General features: G+C 40.5%; 1 protein-coding gene across 1 annotated transcript; it reads left to right on the top strand.

Annotated features, from left to right (window-relative positions):
- Positions 1–836: 836 nt before the first annotated feature.
- Positions 837–19,515, top strand: AQP1 (aquaporin 1 (Colton blood group)). Its single transcript, XM_010561267.1, has 4 exons — positions 837–1,315; positions 17,029–17,193; positions 17,607–17,687; positions 19,207–19,515. The coding sequence occupies exons 1-4, from the start codon at positions 926–928 to the stop codon at positions 19,384–19,386; spliced, it is 816 nt and encodes a 271-aa protein (XP_010559569.1). The 5' UTR covers positions 837–925; the 3' UTR covers positions 19,387–19,515.
- The last annotated feature ends 2,431 nt before the right edge of the window (positions 19,516–21,946 follow it).

The following is a 21,946-nucleotide window of genomic DNA, read 5'->3' on the forward strand; positions in this document are numbered from 1 at the left end:
AGTGGGGGAGAGCAAGCCTGAGACACCTCTGTGCTTGAAAGAAAAAACTGAAAAAATTATGTGAAGTAAAAAAAAATTAAAAAACCCCCCAACCCCCCCCAAATCATCTGCCCCTCAGCATCCAGATCATCCATAGAAAGCTTCCAGCTTACTTGCAGTGCTGTGTCAGATTTACACGGTGTTCACAGAGATTAAAAGTGATCCCTACCATTCACCAGTTAACACCAGCTTGTGTGAGCCTGGGTAAATACATGTGTTTGTCCGTACAGCCGTCGGGCTTGGCATCAGAAACAAGTCCACGTCGCCACAAAGCCAGCAGAAGAGACATTTCTACCTGTTTTCAAATGAAACAGAGGTCCTGAAGTCCCTAGAGTGTGGATTTAGTTGTCAATTTTATTTACTACTTTCGGATGTTATCTGCCGCCGGTGAAGCTAGGCATGAATAACTTACCAGTCTGCACAGATAACTTTGCTTTTTGTTTCAGTCCAGCTTGAGACAGAAATCCTGTAAAAGCTTTCATTCCAGTCCGTGTGCTGAATGATGATGATACAGGAATTAAAGAAGTGAGGGTAAAATTCCTGAGGCACTCCTAGACTTTTCCAAGAATTTTACAAAGCCTCTTAAAAACGGCAGCAGAGATCGAACGCTGTTAAGGGAGAGGGGGAAAAAAAAAAAAAGGAAGAAAAAACTTTGGCAGGCATACAGTGTCTTACATCAATCTAGCAGTCAGCATCTATGTAGACGTTCTTTCCTCCTTTTGTGCAACACCCCTTCCCTCCTACAGACCACCCAAAGCCCTATAAATAATCCAAGGACCGTATTTTTCTCCAGATTTCTCTTCAGACCTCAAAGGAAAAATATCAGGCAAAGGAAGGGAGAGAGGGAGAAGGGAAAGTGAGGAGGGGAGAGAGAAAGAGAGGAAAGATGGCTAGTGAATTCAAAAAGAAAATGTTCTGGAGGGCAGTGGTGGCCGAGTTCCTTGCCATGAGCCTTTTTATTTTTATCAGCATTGGCTCGGCTCTGGGTTTTAGCTTCCCAGTGGTGGGCAACAAAACGTCAACAAGGTCTCAGGACAACGTGAAGGTTTCGCTCGCTTTTGGGTTATCCATCGCTACCATGGCACAAAGCGTGGGCCACATCAGCGGTGCCCACCTGAACCCAGCCGTGACCCTGGGTCTCCTGCTGAGCTGCCAGATCAGCATCTTCAAGGCGCTCATGTACATCATTGCCCAGTGCCTGGGGGCAGTGGTGGCCACAGCTATTCTGTCGGGAGTCACCTCCTCTCTCCCAAACAACCTCTTGGGGCTCAACTCGGTAAGTAGAAACTTTTAATTCCTCCTTTTTTTTCTTTTTTTTTTTTTTCCCCAAGTAGAAACATAACACCTGTAATCTATTGAAGATGGGGGGGAGGGAGGGGTTGTGGTGGTGATGGTGGTAGTGATGGTGACCTCAGGCAGCCAATTGCTTATTGTAGCAGGGGATCCAGTCCTGGCTGATACCAGGACGGATCTATGTCATAGGGACGGTCCTTCCTCCCCACCCTCATTTCGGAGCTTTGGGACATCATGGTCGTGATCAGTTTTGCTTATGTTCAATTTCGTACATCCGAGTTGCTGAAAGGTGCCTTTTGACACTGATTTAACACCAAAATCACTGGCAGTTGTTGCGTGATCGAGTCGCTTTTGCAGTTCTGAAGGTCTCAGGTAACATGCTGGTTAATGTGCATGTATCGAGGTTGTTTTCACTTCTGTAAATGTGATTCTTTTTCAATACCTGATTAATGATTTGTGTAACCTGATGATGACTGCAATGAAAACCTATGGGAACAGCAAGGGAGATGTGTAGCAAGAGAAACCCTACCCCCAAAAGTGTGAGCATTACCTGTTGCATTAGGCAGAGTGCTCAGCTTCTGCCTGACACAGGATTCCAGCTGCACTTTCTGTGTGTTTCTCCTTTTGCTGTGCAAAAATGGGAAAACCCCCTGAATTCTCAGGTGGAGACTGGAGAAAGACGTGAAGCAGCTACATTTAACAGCGGTGCAGGTTTCAACCCTCTCCCAGCCAGGTGCTCACATCATGCTGCATAAAAACTGCTTGACCACAACTCCTCCTCCTCAAAATGTTCTCATGTTCCTGTTGTCACTGTACCTTAACAAGAGAAAAAAAGGATAGATACACTTTTAAACTTGAAGTCGTCCCACTGTCAGAGGCAGTGCTACAGCCACTGCACTACACAGAGTACTATAAATGGAAATTGCTTTCTACTCACTTCTGCTCACTGATTCTGATAAGAACAAGTATTTCACATCTTTTCTATGTCCCCTTTCTTGCAGAATATTCCTGACTGCAGTTTGAAACTTGAGCTAATTTGAAATCTTATGCCCATTTGAACTCACAGGGATATTTGAGACATAAAGCTGCAAATACAATAGCTCTTCAGAAATCATTTAGGTAAAAGAGGAAGAAAGGATCCAATAAATAGATTAACAAATAGAGTAATATGTTTTTGCACGCTGTGGCATTACAGTTAATTCAGAAAATGAGGCAGGTTTTGAAAACATAATAAAATCTGATATTGAGAATGTAATTCCTGAATAGCTTAGTATTATCCACCCTCATGTTACTCTGGGGGTTGGCTGCTCACCTCCCTCGAGCCTGGTGCCTGCAGGTATTCCACTGTGCCACTGTTTTGGAAATTTTGATGGGTTAATCCAAAACATTTTGGGGAAGCAGAGCGAATCGTATTATTAACTCCAGAAGGCTCTGGCTGTGTGCGTGTTATGTGATCTTTTCCTCTGAAACCACTGGCAGAGGGAATTGCTCAACCGCATGGGACAGGGTATCCGCCCAAGTGGTTTCCTCGAGAGGTCCAACTGCCATTAAACACGGGAGGTCTGGTTTCAGTAGCATTCGTGTTTGGTCTTCCCCTTATGGTTGCCACAAAATGCTGATGGCTGGCTCCTTCCTCTATCCAAAAGCCCCCAAACTGTCCATTTGTAAAGGGGGGTGTAGATGAATACTCCAAACTCTTCTTGCTCCTCAGTCAGTAGCTTTCCAAGCTATAAAGATATAAATCAGAGCTCTGCACAAGGGTATCTCAGAAGAGAAGGACCTATGGGGACAGATGGAAAGATCAGTGCAGTCACTGATTTTAGTAAGTTTAGGAGACTACTTCATGAATCTCAAAAATTGCATATGAGGATGGAAGCCTTGTTCCCTCCCCCCACCAGGAACACCTCTGGAATACAATCAAATGCATCATTTTCAAGGCCACCAAATACACTGTAGGTAAAACTAGGTAGTGTCAGTCTCCATCATGCCAATTTTACAAATCTGGCAACACTTTCTGTGCAAGAATTAATGTATGAAATGGTGCCTAAACACTGTGAAAAGCCCTAGTCCCAGTGCTTGTCATTGTCAGATACTCAGATTTTTGATTTTTTAATTTTTTCTTTCACATCCAGTTATAAATGTTCTGGCTAGAGCAGCAGTGGGGAGAGTTCCCAGGGGATGGAGAGGGCAGCAGCTGTTCTTCTGCCTTGCAGGAAAGAACTAGAGACGAAAGCAAACCCATTCATTTCCCACTGACAAGCTTGGACTGTCTGGGGAGGGGAGGTGACTGTTGAGGGGTGAGTTGGGTCTGAGCCCAACGCCGGGGAGAACAACGGGACGGCTGTCCTTGGGCAGAGCCGATCACATCGGGGCATCTCCCGAAACCACAATCCAGCACCAAGAGCATGCTGCCTCCTTCAGCAAGTAGACGATATGGAGAAACCACAGAGATTTTTCTTTTATGTCATGCTTTTTAATCTGAGGACAAGGAGGGGAGGGACAGAGCTGGCAGCATCCCTGCCGGCTGCTTTGTCTTCCTGCCCTTCCTGTGGAAACGAGGTGTAGATTCACTGTTGGGAAAAAGAATAGAAAGAAAAGGAGAGCTGTTTGTTTGACAAGGTTGGGAAGAGGGCTTGGACGTGCATGACTGTGTCCTCTGTTCTGTCCCTCTAGTGCTGGTTTTACAGGAAAAATGTGGTGGGAGTAGTTTAATGGAGTCAGTGGCTATCCAGTGTCCTCAGTGGATACTGGGTGGGATTGCATGCCTGACCTAAGATTTATCCTACCCAGCTGTGGGTTTTGCACTGAGGGGCCAAGTGAGGAACCCATTTCCACAGGTTCCTCTCTAGTTCACAGGGAAGGAGAGACAAAGAGAAGTACTTCAGCATTTAGATCCAGCGAGTCATCCTCCAGAGACAGCCAATTCTTCTTTGGCATGATGAGGCTTCAGGCTTGGGAGCCTCTGTGAAGTACCCAAAATGAAGTTGGATGAATCTGTGCCTTTCTCATGGCCCAAAGGGAAAAAGGGAAAGACGAGAAAATGAAGCACAAAAAAACCAGCCATGGAAAGTGCAAGGCTGGAGAGAAGGAATGGAGGATGAAAAAGCAGGATGCTCCTTTAACATGTTCAATATTAAGGTCTTTATACTAAGACAAGCAAAACAGTCGCATATGAAAAGTTTGATCCAAACTTTACTTGAAGTCAATGGATATATTTTTAGTTACTTTGGCTGGTTCCGAAAAAGACATTCTGGACAATATTCAGAGAGGTATTTAGAGTACTGAATCCTTTTAAGATACTTAACTTCCCATATATTTTAGTAGTGGTGTGGGTGCCAAAGTAAAACTTTGAGAATTGAAAAAGTTGGAAGAGGAGTACGCAGTGTGTTTGTTGTTCTAAAAATTTAAACATTTTTCCTTACACCATCTGGTATCTTTTTTTGGCAATTGTGTTACTACACATTACAAATTTCCATTAGGTAAAACTGTAAGAATAGAGAATACCTAATCCCAAATGCACTCATCTGCCAGCATAGCCGACTATTGTCTAGAGAGGAGAGATCTGTAGTTTGGATAATGGAAGAAACTATTCATCACGGGCAGCTAATGTCCAGCAAAGAGCTCAAGCAGGAAAGGCGGGTGAGAGGAGACTTCTGTGCTGTAAGGTAACACAATATTTGCGGTTCAGCAATGATTATCTTGAGAACTATTATCAAGCTTTTAAAAACACACTGAGAAAATTTCTTTAGCTCTTTTTTTTTTTTTTTTGTGAAAATGATCAGAGTTTGTGAAAAATGCAGACACTGCTTTAAAATTTCATAATTTCTCTATTTTGGTATACTGATTAGAGGGTCAGGAAACATGCCTCCGAAGTTTTGGGGCTACAATTTGGAAACCATTTGAAAACTCTGCCTTGAAGTTTATGATGAAAGATATTATTTTAAATGTTGTAAGTGGATCAAAATTTGTAGGCAAGGAAAACAGACCTGAAGGTAGCATTGCTCAGGGTAGATAAAGAGAAAAGAAAAACAGCAACGAATAACAAATAGAAGGGCTTCGTTTTAAAAAACACTTAGTGGACTGATAAATCTTGTTTGTGTAACTGAAGAACTTTATGGAAAAGCCAGGACAGATCTGTGGTCGGTGTTTTCAGAGGTCTGGAGTGTTTTCTTAAGACAGGTGAATAGTCTATAATATAGATACCACTCCCAGAGTGTGGAAGGTCACTTGTTGCTGGAACAGCCTTTGGATTTCCAGTGTGACTGGCTGTGTCTCTGCCACTACTGCTCAGCAGAGTGTCCCCAAAGTTGGATCAGCTGTGGCAGAAGAGTCGGTGCACATGAGGACGCAATGCCCGTTGGTGATAAACCCACAGTGGCCAGCTCCAAGTCCTTTCTCAAAGACAGGGAGAAAGGAGCCCTTTGCTGTCCTCGATTCTTCCTACCAGGGCAGTATCTGCTGCTCAGAGACACCTTCCACCCTCACCAAAGTCACACTACGGGGTCCTCTTTCCATCAGTAGCCCCACTTAGCTGGATTGTGGTCCAGGAGCAGCAGAGCAGTTCTGAACCCCTGTGCTGGAGATGGCTTTTTTTTCTCTGCTGTCTGTGTGTCCTCCAGCTCCAGCCTTATTCTGCTACTTAGGAAAGCTGAAGGCTGGGCAATCTCTTGTCTCCAGGATATTGGAGCATAGGATGGGACATACAATATGTGGATCCTTACCTTCTGCAGATGTATCGTCTTATCTCTAGGACATCAATGCTGGTGATTTTTCCCCCAATAAATTTCCTCTAGTGCAAACATAAAATTGCCACTGCACTGGGAGTTCCCTTTCATAACGTCGAGACCTGCTGCACCTTTTAATGTTGTGTGTGGGTCAGTACTAATGTTTTTATCCTGATACTCCTCACTGAATCTTACCCATCCTTTAGAAAGTTGCCTCAGAGGGGATCACGGACAGGAATCACCGGACTCCCCCCGTTTGGTCCAAACCAGTGCACCAGTAGTGGCCCTCTGACCACGGGACTTGCATGGTTGGCCTTGATGACTCAGTGTTTACCTTGTGATTTCCCTCTCTCTTTGTGCCCGCGCCCTATGAGTCTGTTCTCCTCTAACCTCACATTAAACAAAGTCGGGTTGAGTTGGAAGAACTTCCAAAATAAACTGAGAGCTTGACAGCGTGAGTGGACAACTGAGTAAGTGATGCTGCTTTTCCTCTGAGTCAGTATGGAAAACAGCAGCTCCAGAGGTGCCACTGGATGGACGAGACATGCAGCTGAGTTCCTGACCTCTAGCGCTTATTAAAAATCCTTGGATGGGTTTTCTCAGTGCAGATCATATACCTTTCCCAAGTTTCGGTACAGTGAGCTTCATTCTCCTTGCCACTGCCCTCTGCCCTCCTTATTTTCAATCTAGCATAGGCTTCTCCTGCCAACCTTGCCTGACGTGCGCGCTTAAGCACTTCAGCTTCTACAAGGGGTCAGAAGTCACTGCGTTTGTAGAGTGAGCAAAATGGTTCCTGTACATGAGATTAGGCCAGGATTTTTATTTCTTAACAAAGAGCACCACAACAATAGCTAATTATTCAGTTTCAAACTTGCAGCAGCAGTCTTTTATGGCATGCCAGCATTGTATTGAATCGCAACAGGCCGTGGAGGTGGAACACAGGAAAGGCACCTGCTCAAAACTGGCCACAGCCTTGGCCACTGTCGAATGTGTTCACGCAGTGACAGCAGAAGCATCTGCTCTGAGATGTAAACCTGATGGTTATCACTCGTCCTCTGGAGCATTTGGGGATAACAGGGGTTATAGCTCTAATCTTATCTCAGATCTCAGAAGCTATTTCTTGTTTCCGTTTCTACGAAGGTTTGCTTAGGGCTTCTATAATGATTATAGCCATACCCTGAGGTTTTGGCAGAAAGCGTGCAGGGATGCAGCAGCACGGCCATTTCTGGCACAAGGTGAGGCCCTTAATGATCATCACCCACCTGCAGGCCAGTCTTTTTTGTGCTAAAACACAGCGGTTCCAAGTGAGGTTTGTACCATGAACAGGGTCCACATCCAGAGGATCCAAGGATGTCTGATGCATTGTTTGAGAAAATGCTCTGCAAGTCTCAGATTAAAGGTCCTCTTTATTTATTTCTACTTAGAAATAATTGAAATTGATGAAAGGGGTGCACAGAGGGTTGTAAAATAATGAGTTGCAATAGACCTAAAAACATTATGAATTTGGTAGGTTGATTGATATTATAATTCAAACAGAGTCATGGTGGGATTTTTGGAGAACAATTTTTTTTTGACCAGCTGTCAAGCTAAGTAGGATTGAGTAAGCAATATAAGGAAATTCATTTTGCCACCACCCTTCCTGACTGGTGAATAAACAGTTAAAATTGTTTTCCTTTCCTTAGCATTCTATGTATTATGCCATATGTATTTTTATATTTTGTGGGTATGTGTATACACACCTTCACACGTACTGACACACCAGAGGCAGAAAAATCAATGGATAGAAAGATTCTTCAGATGAGGTAAACCCAAATTCATTTCCTAATTTAAATTAACTAGAATTTTTGAAAAAATATCTATTACTGGATGTCAATTCTAAATCACGATCTGACATGGCAAGAACTACAGCCTGAGAACAAATGGAAATTTCCACAGCAAACATGAGAATAAATATTGTGGATCCCTTCTGATTAAATTGATGCAATGGTAAAACCAACATATAAGTCATTGTAGCAGGGCTCATGTACTTCAGCAGATAATGTGAACCTTCAGGTGAGTCGAGAATAGCATTTCTATAATCAGAGAAACCTAAAAAATGTCACTATCTGGGCTGTATATAGCTATCTGTAAGAGAAGCATTTTTAAAGCAAGGATACTAAACCACATCACAAGTACTAAAGGAAGAAAAAATACCCCTCGAAAAATTTCCTGTTTGTCTCAAAAGGAAATTGCCTGTTTTCTTTACAGCAGTAGTACATTTTTGCTTATTTGTCCATTCTCTAGCTTAATTGAGAGAATTCAATAACAGACAGATCTTTACCTGGTATCACAACCGAAAATGTCAAAGAAGTCTTCATCCTTAGAAAAATCTCCATGCCGGAGTTAGGGAAAGCAGTCCAAAGTATTGTGCTTGTGCTCAACTTCATAGATAGCAAACTATCTGTATGTTGGGTGTCTGCATTTTGCAGTGTCTGTATTTTCCTGTCGTTAAACTGTTGTCTCTTTATTATAAATATGCAGAGGCACATTTCATTGTGGGCTGATGTGGCACCTGGCACAATGAGACATCATGGTCTATGGCTGTGCTCCTCAGTACCTCCAGAATAATATTAATACTAATGTCATGGAGCAAGTAAATGTCTCGGGAGGTTTTTCTGGCCTGGCTGGGAGTGGTATGTGGTCCCGTGTTTTATTAGTGTGCAACCTGATGGGAAGGTACTGATCTTTCTGGCATCCAGAGCCAAAGCCAGTGCTGGTGTTTAACTCTGCTTCACTGAAATCAATGAGATCTGAGGCTAAGGCACAACATTAACCTGTTAAATCAAATATACAGGGCCTGACAGGCATCCTGGAGGAAACTATAAACAGCAGGAGGGAAAAAAATGTGTGCTGAAATCTCTGCAAGGGGTTTCTCTTTTGGCATTTGTGGACGAGAAAGGAGCAAAAAAATCTGTGCACTTTCTTCGTAGAGCCCCATGCATCCCCTCTCCTTGAACCGCTAAAAGGTATCACAGAAAACCAAACTTTTCCAGGCTTTTGACACTAGTTCTGTGCCAAGTGAAGTCAATGAACTCTTTCAAAGAAAAACTGTGGCACATGTTTCCTTACACATATACACGCAACTTCTCCTGGAGTCAATGATGACTGTGTTTGGACTGAGGAATGAATAAAGTCAGGTTTGGCCCCTTTGCTTTCCCTTGATAAGATTTCTTGCTTGAGGAACAAGGTGGAGAAATGAAGGAGCTGGAATTGTTCCCCTAATTCCTGAAATCCATTGCACATATTCAGAGCTGGTTTTAACTCCATGGAAATGCCAAATCTTCAGTACTCTGCACAAGACTGATTGTATGAACTACCTCAGTCTTGGAAAGTTTGAAAACTTCACAGGTTTGCTGGACTGTTTGTCTAGAAGTATAAAACGAATATTGCATTGGTGCAATTGCCAACAACCATACTGTGAGGTTTGTGCAAATCCAGCTAGTTATTCCAGTAACAACATAGAAAGGAAGATTCTATTAGGCTCAAAATTCAGATATGCCCAAAATTCCACACTGAAAGACCATCCTCTTCTGGGCTGACAATACAGGAGATCATAAATAGCTCCATGGTATAAATGAGTGCTTCAAAAGTGTTATGGAAAGTGAACTATTTGCTTGGTTTTTGCTTGGTAACAAAAAAATCAACTCACCATTCCTCATCCTCTGAATAGAAGTTGTTTATTTCTCAGCAGCAAGATTTAAAAAAAAAAAAATTTCCCCAAAGCAACTTTCCCAGAGGCACATCAAAAAGTAGAAGTGTCAATGAGACAAACGGTCCATCTCTAACTAGCTGTGCTAAATGAAGTCCTCTAGAGGAATTAACTTTTACTGACCGTCACTGGCCTTACATGTAAACTTTTCGTACTCTGGTTTAACATAAATGAAATCATCACTCTTCTCTTTAAGGCACACCAAGCTGCTGCAACACACAGCCCTGGCTAGTTTCTCATCAGCTTGAAGACAGGGTGGGAGGAGGGAGGTTAGTCTTGTTCCTGGATGGTGTCTGCTGTCCAAAGAATGGAAAATATGATTTCTGCTTTGGGAATTGAATGAGTCCCCTTTGGAGCTCTTAAGGCTGTATTTATAGGAAGGATAATCTAGCAGAGGACAATATGTTTTGTCCCTAGGTTCTGCTTCTATTGTTGATCTAGGAAACGATCCAAAGCTAATTCTTTGCTTCATAAGCAGCTTCTTCTGAGTGCTCCTGTCGTATAATTTTAAGTGAAACTCTTTAGATCTTTCCTTGTCTCTACTTACTAAAGAAATGAGACTTCTGTACTCTCTGAATCCTTAACACTCAAATAATGTGCATAGAAGTGTCCATTTCAGAGTAATACTGTTAAATAGCAAGGAGAGAAGAGAATAACTGTAGTTAAATAGCTGGGGATAAAGTCTCTGAATACATTTTGACTGTAGGTTAAAGGAAGGTTTAGAGCTATGGAGATCTGGGACAGACTTTCAGCAGAAGAAATGTATGTTATTAAGACAGAAGTTATCAAGCTATTTTCATGACAGAGTTGGAGCTGAAAGAATGAGAAGAGTAAGACAAAATGACAGGCCAGATAGGGGAAGATGGTTTTGAGGGAAGTAGGGAGATTAATTTCTGAGATTACATTTGAAGAACATTGCATTAAAGAACTCTGCCCATCTAAACACTTAAATGATAGTTGGTATAAAGCAGCATAATTAGTACTTCCAGCGTGGGGATGAAGAAGAGAGTACGAACCATTTAAACTAATGTGAAGAGTTTTCCTTATTAAGAAAAATAAGGAAAATCAAAGAAGGGAAAGTTTAACCTACAGGATGAAATTATGGTAAAACAGTGAGAATTTGCTTGAATAAAATGCTAAAAGTCTTCCTTTAAGAAAACAGTCTGCCATGGCAGAGATAAGCTAATAATTTGGAATGCTGAAAACAGCAGGCCTGGTGCAAGTTGTTAGATGTTTATTTGAATTCAACACACAAGTAAAGAGGTCCGTCTGATATAAAGATTTATTTATTGCAGCACAGCTCCTTAAAATTCTCAATTTTGTCTGGACAGGAGAACATAGTTCTTCTCCCAACATGAATATTAAAAACACTTTAACAAAAGGTAATATGTTTTTAGTCAGTCCACAACACGCTGCTTCTTATGTGCCAGCCATGCTACTGCTGGGGTTCTGCAAAAGCTGCCTTAGCTAGGGGATGGCTGGGATCTGCAAAGAAGAGAAGCCCCAGCACAGTGATATTATACATGTCACTAAATTGCTGTGGTTTAACTTTTCTCTCTCTAAAAAGCATCAGCCAGCATGGCTTGCAGTGAAGTGTTTCATAAGAATGGAGAAAGTTGACATTCCCCTACTGAAAATAGACTGCTACATTTCCAGAGGCCTATCATTTTTCAGGAACAATGAGAAACTAATCTCTGTTATATGAAAGTAAGCTGGACCCTAGAAGATACAATCCATGGCTAAAGGTTTGTTGGATGAGATGCAGCATAGCACCACATGATGAAACCACCTTGCATAACAAATTGTCTTATCCATATAACAGGAAACAGGTTTGAACTTGACATACTTTTACTCTTAATGAGAAAAATATGAAACCTCTAGAGAAGTACACAATTGGGTTTACCTTGGGCCAGTTTAATTTCCTGTCCCCATTCCTCTTCTGAAGGCAGACAAGTAATAAATATCCTGGTCTAAAAAAAAAAAAACCAAAAGGAAAGAAAACATACCATTAATTTGCCCAAATTATTGCTTGAAGCTGTGGAAATCAGGCAGCTAAACGTGGCAGCTAGGGGCACTTCTGAGAAACAAGCTTCTGTAGTTCTCGTCTCCTGTCTGATGTGGAGAAATGGAAGCAATGTGAATGCTACCCATTTCCTAAGACCAAAAAGCAGGTGTTTGTCTCAACTAGTTACTCTCACGGTCATGACTAGATAATGATTTTCCATTAATTTTGCCCTCAGGTTAATGGTGCTCATTTGATTACATTACATGTCTTTTGATGTAGTTGCCAATATGGATTACATCTATGCAGAGCCTTCACAGTGACTGATCCACCAAGTGTGGCTCCACTATCTGCATAAGTCACCAGCTGTTTCTAGGCATTAACTCAGCTGAGCCAGAGCAACACTGAGGCAATTCTGTCCCCAACCTTCCCACAGAAAGAACTTTTCCAAAGAACCAAGGTCTCTTATATCATAATTCAGCTTGGAAAGGACCTCAGGAGGTCGCTAGTCCAATCTCTTGCTCAAAGCAGAGTCAGCTTCAAACCGGGTTGCTAAGGAGCAGCAGTAGCATTACCAGATAAAGCTAATCTTTCAATGGGGAACCAGTATTGTACCTCATCCCATGTCCAGTTATGCAAAGAAGAGGGCTTCAGCATGCCTAGAGTGCTTCCTTACGTTCTGACCAGCTGCAGCTCAGGAGCTTTCTGAATGAGATGTGATTTCTATAAATTTACTGAATTCCACTGGATTTTTCTTCCATGAACTTGTTCAGATTCACAGTGAACTGAAGTGAAAATATTAATGGTGGAATTCAGCTCACAGAAGGATATACCTCACTTAGGGTGTCTACATGTAGGCTTCTGCTTATCATCTGGGTGCTATTACAGTCAAGGGAGAATTATTCAGTGCAAGTTAATGCAACCAAGATTGATTCAGCTCATCAGATATATGTGTCTACATATAAACTATCAGAGCTTGCCAATGATGTAATCCATTTCTCGGGTGTGTTTCTGGTGCTTCTTCTGTCAAAATAGTGACTTAGAAATGAAGTTCAGTGGAACAATTCATGTGAACAGAAAAGGAGAAGTCTGGATTGACTGCTGTGATGTAGGAAACTGTTGGAGATGAATGTGGGCTTGTGTGTTTCATTTTAATCCCTTAGAGCATATTTGATTCCTTAAAGCACTGAATCCACTCTTCAAGCCTCACAAGTCTGAGGCATGAAAAGCTCAAGGAGTTACTGTGCTGTTCCCTGCTTTCTGACATTTCTTCTGTTGACTTAATGAGCATCACCTAAAATGCAGAGCATGGGAGAGTTATTGGACTGAGATGAGAAGAGGTCAGAGATTCCCCAGCAGATAGATCAAGGGCAAATGCAATGTCTGCCCACGCACCTTGTTGTGACTACTGGTAAACAACCTACCAACGCAGGGAAGAAAATCATTGCAGTGTGGGTACAGGTCACTGGAAAGGGACCCTTTCACCCCAACACTACAGTAGAGGTGACTATGTATTATGTTTCAAGACATTATTCTATCTATTTAAGAACCAGACATATGGTCCCCTTACATTCTGGATGTTCTCAGCAGCAGAATGCTAGATGTTAAGACCAGCGGTTGATTTTTGCTTCTCTTTTGTTGACAGCCTCAGGTAGTCAGGTCTCTGTAAAGTACAGTACTACTCCCTGCTAGATGCAGATTAAGCTTTAGACAACCCTGAAGCTTCTGGAGTCAGGTATTCTACAAAAATTCAAGCTTTCCTTAAAAAAACCTGAATAACATATGGAAAATACAATGAAAGGGTAACCAACTTACGTTGGTTATGCCTACCTGCTTCTGTCAAGAGCTTAAAACATCAGATTCAAAAGGTGCAAAATGTTTCATATCACATTGTTAGCTGGCTAACATTTGCAAATCCACTGTGACCAAGGATTATATAAATATAAATACACACACACACACACACACACAATTTTAACTTGATATTAGGAAATTCACCTTCCTACTCCCCATGTTGTGCTTTGGCTGGGATGTGGTTAGGGTGGTGAAGACTCTTGCTGTTCCATGTGTTGCTGTACCCTGGATGGTTCAGGCTGCTGAACGTTATAACTGCTGTGACGTTATAACTCTGACAAGTAAGCAAATAATGAATGTCTGTGATACTACTCTTACATACTGCAGATCCACAGACCACAGCAAAGCAGAACATCCAAGGTTTGCCTCAGCCTGCCTCATTTTGGAACATGGCCCAGAGTCCTTGCTCTCACAGTACGACCTTACATCCCTGGCAGGCTGCGTGAAATTACATGCTAGAGGAAAGCAAAAGGTTTCCTATGATATTTCCAGGTTTTCTTTATTTCCACACAGCCCATCAATAAGTGTTGATTAGCAGGGAGAATGACCTCAATTCACGTCAGCTATAGGATGTGTTTTCCTGGAGGGAAAGGAAGAATATGATTTCCGCCTCTCAAAGATAAGGATTATCACCGGTTTTAAAAGCACGATTTTGCTCTTATTGTCTCTTTTCTTTTATAAAAGCTCTTCAAACGAAGGGAAGACTAATGTTAGGTCAGTGTTTAATGGTTTGAAATGCCAAGGCTTTGTCAAATAGTAACATCGATGTGTCACACCTCAGATCTAGATTCTCTGGGGTTTAACAGTTGCATTATGATAGAAAGGAATTCAGGTTTTTTATCCACTTCTGGGCATCTGCAGGTCACTCACTTATTTGTCAATACACCTGCCTTTTAAGTTTGATCATTTGGCCTTCCAAATGTGAGACAGAGTTTTCCAGAGAGTCTGTAGTCCAGGTTCTTAAAGTGATGCTATTACTTTTGATATCAATGGGATGCATTTGAAGCCTAATTTTTTGAGAGTCACAAATTCCACTGTCTCTGCATTAAAAAAAAAAATAAAATTAAAAGGGGATCACAAAAGTAATAGAATATTAATTTAGTGGTATATCAGGTATTCAGCATGAATTTCTGCATCATGTCATTTTCACTGCTTGCTTATCTGGGTATATTTATGTCAGACTTGTATTTCTCACATGTAAGTCCTATTAATGCTGGAGGTTTCATTAACTCATTTCAGTTTCTACTGTGTGGGTGCCGAAGGAATCAAAATGCACACCATTTCAACCAGAATTCCCTTCAATCTGTGGATAAACTGCTTCTAACTCAAAGGATATCTGTCCTGCATATTAAAGAATGATATAATAATATATTATTAATGCTTCAGATTGACAGGTCTTAGAAATCAATATATTTTCACAGTTTTGTTTTTAAAGTAGCTAATCAGATTTATACTGGCTGAAGACAGATGATTTTTTATCAGTGGTTAGGAATTTGATATTATGCTGCTTTCTTACAGAGCAGAAATAAGAAAAGTGAATAGCAAAGGTGGAAAATGAAAGAGTTCAGCTAAACATCTTTAAGTTTTAAGGTTATTCAAATATTAGTTTGGGGGAAATTAGGGCGTAAAACCACAAAAAAAAAATTAAAGCATGATTTCCCATAGTTCCATTGTTCTGTACAGGTCACAATAACATTTAATTATGTTTTTGCAATGTATGACCTAGCAATTTTTAATGCAGAGGCTATGACAGATGGGATAACCTACTGATAGCACTACTCTTGAGCATAAGTTTTGCAGAGTTTGCTTCCTACTCTGAGTCACTCACATTCTCATTTTCTCTGGCTTCCATCCAAGCTCATGTTTCATCCTATCCATGCAATGTAGTTATTTCTGCTTAACACTAAGTTATTCAGCTCAGATACAGGCTTGTCTTGTCTTAACTAAGATACTACTGAATATAGGAATTAGAAGCAGAATTCAAAACTTATTATAACATTGAATGGTTTAGCTCCATGTTTTCTTGGTAAGCACAAGTTTCTAACAGTACTCCTAAAATACGACAGCATTTCTACTGTATAATGTTCATTTATGTGAATTACTGTGGTTTCAATATGTTCTACAGCATTTATATTAATAAGAAACTCTACTGATTTCATGATTAATAATACAGTTGGAATACCTACATCTGCCAGTGTGAGTTTTTCTAGAGAATCTGCTTTACTTCAGTAGGAAATTGAAATACTTCCCCCATCACCCCCTTAGGATTCCTGAAGTGTGGATGGTTTTTTATGGCTCCCAAAGAAGTTGAGTGAGATTCAGTCTGAGTCTAAGACAAAATTCATCTACATGTGAGTTAAGTGCCTAAGCTCTTGTAGTCAAACGAGATCTGGTGAATACAAAATAAAGAAGAGCTATTCAGTTGACTCTCAAATGCTCACCTACATTTCATCAGCTGAATGGACCTCATCTCCATTGACTATGTTCATTGCCTATCCAAGTTAGAGATACATTGCCTAAACACTGACATCCAGAGACATTTTAGATACCTTTGGTCTTGTGTAGGACTTGTGTCACATCTACCAGTCTTACCTGAACACTGCAGATATCTCAGGTGGCATTAGAGGCGTATTTTCAGGCAATTGAATCACAGTATAGGTGCCTTAATATTGATGTGGAAATCTGCCCATGGAGCCAGTTTTTTGCAGGATATTGTCCACATGAAGTCCTTGTTTTGAAGAGTTCATACTAAATTACAGAAAATAAGTAGTGGTAGGAGAAGAGACGATTAAAGTGACCTGTTAATAACAGAGATAGGTACTTTCAAGCTACCCAGAGTTATGGACTTTTCTTACTATTTGTCCCTTCCTTGTCCTGCCCCTGTTTGCTTAGCAATTGTTGCTGTAGGCAAGCTGAGCAATGTTTAACATGACCACAGGCTCCTCATTCTCAGAAGCAATGAATAAATGTCTCAAGGCACCACAATTCACTTCTATGGGTAAACTCTACTGAAGGTGAATCTCTGGCTCATTTTTTTCTCATGCATAGATCAGTTATGTTCTCATTGTGTCTAGTGGTTGAGCATTCACTTTGGCTGGATGCAGCAACCATACAATCATGTTGAATCACCAACAAAAGCTGGTTACACCTAGACTTGAGTACAGCAGCGAACGTTTCAAAACTAATTTCTGTTCACTTTTTTGTTTTTTTTTTTTTTTTTTTTTCCTGTTAAGCAAAAGCAACCCAAGCAGAGAAATGGCTGTGCAGGTCTGCATTTTCCTATTGAGAAAGTAGATCCTGCAAAACTTTGTCATACTGGTTGAAGTCAGGTAGGAATGTCAAGTGACATTTTCCTTGTCTCCATGCAGCTTTCAGAGGGAATCAATGCGGGCCAAGGACTAGGTATCGAAATCATCGCTACCTTCCAGCTGGTGTTGTGTGTCCTCGCCACCACAGACCGGAGAAGGAATGATGTCTCAGGATCAGCACCTTTGGCCATTGGTCTCTCCGTTGCCTTGGGACATCTTCTTGCTGTAAGTTTTAGCTCTCGCAGTTGATATGTGCAATGTCCCACCTCAGGATGGGCCACTGAAGGCAGGAAGATGATGGGCAGATGATAGTTTCTTCCTTCTCCTTCCACTTCAGAGACTGACCTAGTTTCTGCAGCATGCATGGCCCTTCTTTCTTGGGCCATGTGGCCGTGGCAATAAGTGATGAGGTTGCACATCTGGGAGGAGTCACTGCAGTAGGACCCGTTTGCCTGGTGGGACAGCACAAGCACATGGCAAACAGTTTTTCCCCTCTTTTTCTGAGGAAGAGCAGGTGGGATGAGTGAAGCTGTTGTAAGCATCCGAACCATGCTGCAGGCTGCCACTTGGCCTCCTGTGTAATGAAGATGCCACATGTGCATCCGTGCCTCACCACTGGTTCTCTTTCCACCTCCTAGATTGATTACACCGGTTGTGGAATTAACCCAGCCAGATCTTTTGGCTCAGCGCTGATTGCCAACAACTTTGAAAATCACTGGGTAAGTTGAATAAATTTGTTTAGTTTACAAGAGGCTCTGCATATGCATAATCTACAAGATCAGAAACATTTAAACACGTATCGTTAGCACCAAGTCGGTGAGTTGCCGTTTCTATTTCATTTAACAAAGAATAATCTCCTTTTGCTCCTGACCAGCCTCAGGAGATCACAAAGTCCTCAAGCTGAGTGTGTATGTTCAAAGTCTTACAGTAAATTTTCTTTAAGTTTATTTATTTCAAATATTTTAAACATTAAAGCCTCATTACACAGAATTCTGTATTGAGTATTTATTGTTTAAACTGAGTTTGTGAAGTGCTACTTCTTAATCTGGTAAAACCTAATTTAGGAAGGTTCTTAAGCAGGTTTATAAACTGAAATGAATCATCCAATGATCCATCCATATATGGAAGCTAATAAAGTGTTCATCTTCTTACATTTAAGTGTCTGCTTATGTGCTTTCATGGAAAAGTGCTCTGGAAACACTATAAATTTTAGATTATTCCCTGTGGTTAAATGTGGTTAAAATAAGGAACTTCACAAAAATTTACTTCTTTCACTAAAGCTCAATAAAGAAGGCTGATATGAAAGCCCTAAATGAGCATGTGTTCTTGAATATTTAAAATGCAGCTTGTTCCAACTCTCCTACTGATGATTGTGGCAGCCAGTTGCATAAGCAACCATGGAAATTTAGTGGTAGTACAATGGATTGTGAAAATTTTGGATATGATGCCATTTTAATCTAAAGAGTAAAACACAAAAGGAGGACACTGGGGAAGTTTTGCCATTATTTCCCACTTAAACACTTCTATTGGGATAGTAATGTAATGTAACTGAGCTAGTAGCTAATATTTTCAGGTTTCATAGAAAAATTATTTTCATTTGTACAGAGAGAAGGAGATAGAGATAATAATTCATATTAAGCCACTAATATTGCTGAATAAAAGAAAACATGTTTTCAGACTCAGGAATTCTTTGGCCGTGTAAATCCCTCAAAATCATCTGTTAATTGTAATAAAATCAACCTGTCTACTAAAATACTTTTACTACCTCTCCCTCCAAACTTTACTTGCCTTAAGTGATTAGACCAGTACCATTACAGCAATATCACTAGCTAAATAGCAGCTAGTAGCAAATTAAGCCCCTAATTAGGTCCTCACTATTACTTTCTAATTCACCTATCACTGAAAGTTAGTGGAAGAATGGACTAAAGTCCTTGTTGCTTTTAGAAATTGTGCCCCCCCTGCCAAATTTCTGTGGACTAACTGAGAGGTTTTACCAGTAGATACCTGATTTTAAATATCAGAACTCGACAACATAGTAACAGTTATTAATCTCTGGGTCTATTATTGCCAATTCATGGTGAGAAATTTCTTGCCATGCAGTTAATATTCAGGTGATAGACTGTAATGTTAATGTTTTCACTGTAAATTTTGTAGTGAAAATCCTCAGAGGAGATTTTCAGAACAGCTTCAAATGCGGTGATATCTGATGTATTAACTGGATTTGGAACTGTGTTTCAGATCTTCTGGGTTGGCCCAATCATTGGAGGAGCAAGTGCTGCCCTGATTTACGACTTCGTCCTGGCTCCCCGAAGCAGCGACCTGACTGACCGCATGAAGGTGTGGACCAGCGGCCAAGTAGAAGAGTATGATCTGGAAGGAGATGATATGAACTCCCGGGTTGAAATGAAGCCAAAATAAAGAAGGACAAGGAGAAAAAAAAAAAAGTACATTGGTTTCCGAAGATTTTATCAGTGTTATAGACTCTTTGTAAACCAGCAAGCAGTACTTTGTTTTTTAATTCAATATGGGTTTCCATTTTTTTACCACCAATCGTAATAGCATTTTTATATCTGGGGTTTTCAATTACAAAGTCTTCAGGCCAAGAAGTCATTAGACACTTTTATGTGAGCTAAATAAATTGGGCTGAAATTTAACCCCTCCCTCACCACCACCAAATTTTCTGATGTATTCGGCGTGGGTGGTTCTCCCAGCACATCTCTCAGTAATGATAAGTAATTCAAATGACCAGTCTGTTTGCTGAAAGAATAGATACCGAGGACAGAGAACCATCTGTACCAATAACAGGGGACTTATATGGGAAAAAGTATTTATACAAATATGCAAGGCTGGTATCTAATGCCAGCAACACATCTGAAAAACTATCTCAAATCATTGCCCAAAAGCACCTTTTGGAAGGAAAGGCCACAGAAAATTACTTGTTATGTAGAATTAACCATGATTTTCTAAATGATTTATAATCTCTGAGAAAGAGGGCCAGAAAAGTTAAGCAGGACAAGAATCTCCAGAGTCCCAGGATCCATTTAGATTTTCTAAGTGTTTCATTCTCCCTGAACCTGCATCCAGCTCACTGTGAGGGAAGAGAATATATGACAAAAAATGTACAGATATATTAATTCCTGGGAAGTAATAACTAGAAGTCAAATTAGAGAGTAGTAATAACAACGACAACAAGAACAACATGGTGCCAATATGTAAACAGGATTGTATTGTGCCGGTGACTACTCTGCTTTTGTTCATCTTAGGTAATTTAACTGTATGTTATAAAACAAACCAGGAAAAAAAAAAAGCCCCTTTCTTCTTGACACTATTCTAATAGCCAGTGCTGTGACATTCAGGGACAATGAACAGATATACACACAGTATATTTTCTAATGAGGGACAAATACATACCTGTGTGTAAGTCCATTTTGGGGGTCGTTGCTTTGTTTTTTTATATATATATATATATATATATAAATGTTTATATATATGTTTTATACAGAAAGCCTAGTATACTGTTTTGTAAGAAAATAAGAGCATAAGACAAGTGGAAAGAATTGCAGCAGTGCTTAGCAAAATAAATGACACTGGAAACGTAAAGAAAATTAACACTCTAAACGATGTGGAAGACTATTTTCTGTTTTCGTTTTTGTGTGTGTGCTACTTATGTTTTCCTGAGTAACCCAAAGCATTTGCTGGTCTTACCTACTAACCATAGGATATAGTTAAAGCAGATACATGCTGATATACTTGTTCTGCACTAAACAGTTTTACCTAAGAAATGAGGCCCAGAGGAACCTACATAAAAAGCTGCACACTTTACCATTCAGACAAACACCCCAGAGGTAGTATGATGGATGTCTCCTGTTAGAGAGGCAGTGTGGACATGGGAATTGAGAGAGGGTTCACATGGGAATCCATACAGCTTGGATCATTTCATCAAGTGAGCAGATGTACAATGAAAAAAAAAAAAAAAAGAAAATCACCAGCAAATTAAAACAATACATTTTATCTTTCTTGTCTACAGTTGGTGTGTTATCTCGTGTATTGTCTATGTACATACAGCATGATTGGATTTTGGGGTGGTTTAAAAATAAACAAAATCAATTGTGCTAACACACAAAATGTTCATGATTCTTGATTTTTAATTTGCCTTGCAACACAATGCAATTTCATTCTCTATACTATTCTTCAGGTGCCAACCTGTAAGACTGAGACAGTTTCTGCTTTTCTACTTTTGACTGTTCCTTTGATTTGGTGCTAGCTTTTGGGAAAAGGAAGCTTCTGTCTTTGTACGGCAGGCAAAGCAGGCCCTTACCTGGAAGTAAGCTCTACTTTTCCAGAATCTTTATTTGCTGGTATCCTAGTGCATCCGTTGACCTCAAATTAACTCTTTTTTGCCTATGAGCCAGAACAGTTGCAGAAGTCACCCACAGTAAATAGGTCGTTTTGACAAGCTTGAGGTAGCTTAACACATATAGTGATGGAGAAAATGTGAGCTTCACATTTTGTTCCTCAGCCTACACCTTGAGAAGAGCAATATCTTGGCCTATTTTCTATGTTTCAAAGTCCAAAACTTTGAAGACAAGCAAAACTGCCTTTCTGTTTGGTGTGTAGTAGGACTACGTCATGTTAGCTGCTCTAGCTGCTGCTTATGATCACCACAATAATAAATAAAATAGATGAAAGATGTACAATAACTGTTTCACTAGTGAAAAAACAAAAAACAGGTCAAAGTAAATGAAGTGTGATTTGTTGGTGTATTTATTCACAGTGGTAATGTTTAAACAATTTACAGTAAAGCTCTAGGAAATTAAGTGAAAACGTGTTTCAACAGAATTCCAGGCTTAAACCCCTCCCTTCATCTTAAAGGAGGAAAAGCTTAATAGTACATTTAAAGTGCTTTTGTAGTGCTTAGATCCTGAACTGAAAACAGCAGTCTCTAAACAATGCAAGGCCATAGCTGCGAGTGGTCTCT

Source organism: Haliaeetus leucocephalus, unplaced genomic scaffold (assembly GCF_000737465.1).
Source record: "Haliaeetus leucocephalus isolate CR32 unplaced genomic scaffold, Haliaeetus_leucocephalus-4.0 Scaffold0, whole genome shotgun sequence".
NCBI classification, from domain to species: domain Eukaryota; kingdom Metazoa; phylum Chordata; class Aves; order Accipitriformes; family Accipitridae; genus Haliaeetus; species Haliaeetus leucocephalus.

Excerpts from the sequence above, each read along its gene's own strand:
- AQP1 (XM_010561267.1), top strand. The coding sequence starts at position 926 with ATGGCTAGTGAATTCAAAAAGAAAATGTTCTGGAGGGCAGTGGTGGCC. Across the intron at positions 1,316-17,028 it reads ACCTCTTGGGGCTCAACTCG|CTTTCAGAGGGAATCAATGC; the intron begins GTAAGTAGAAAC and ends GTCTCCATGCAG. Across the intron at positions 17,194-17,606 it reads CCTTGGGACATCTTCTTGCT|ATTGATTACACCGGTTGTGG; the intron begins GTAAGTTTTAGC and ends TCCACCTCCTAG.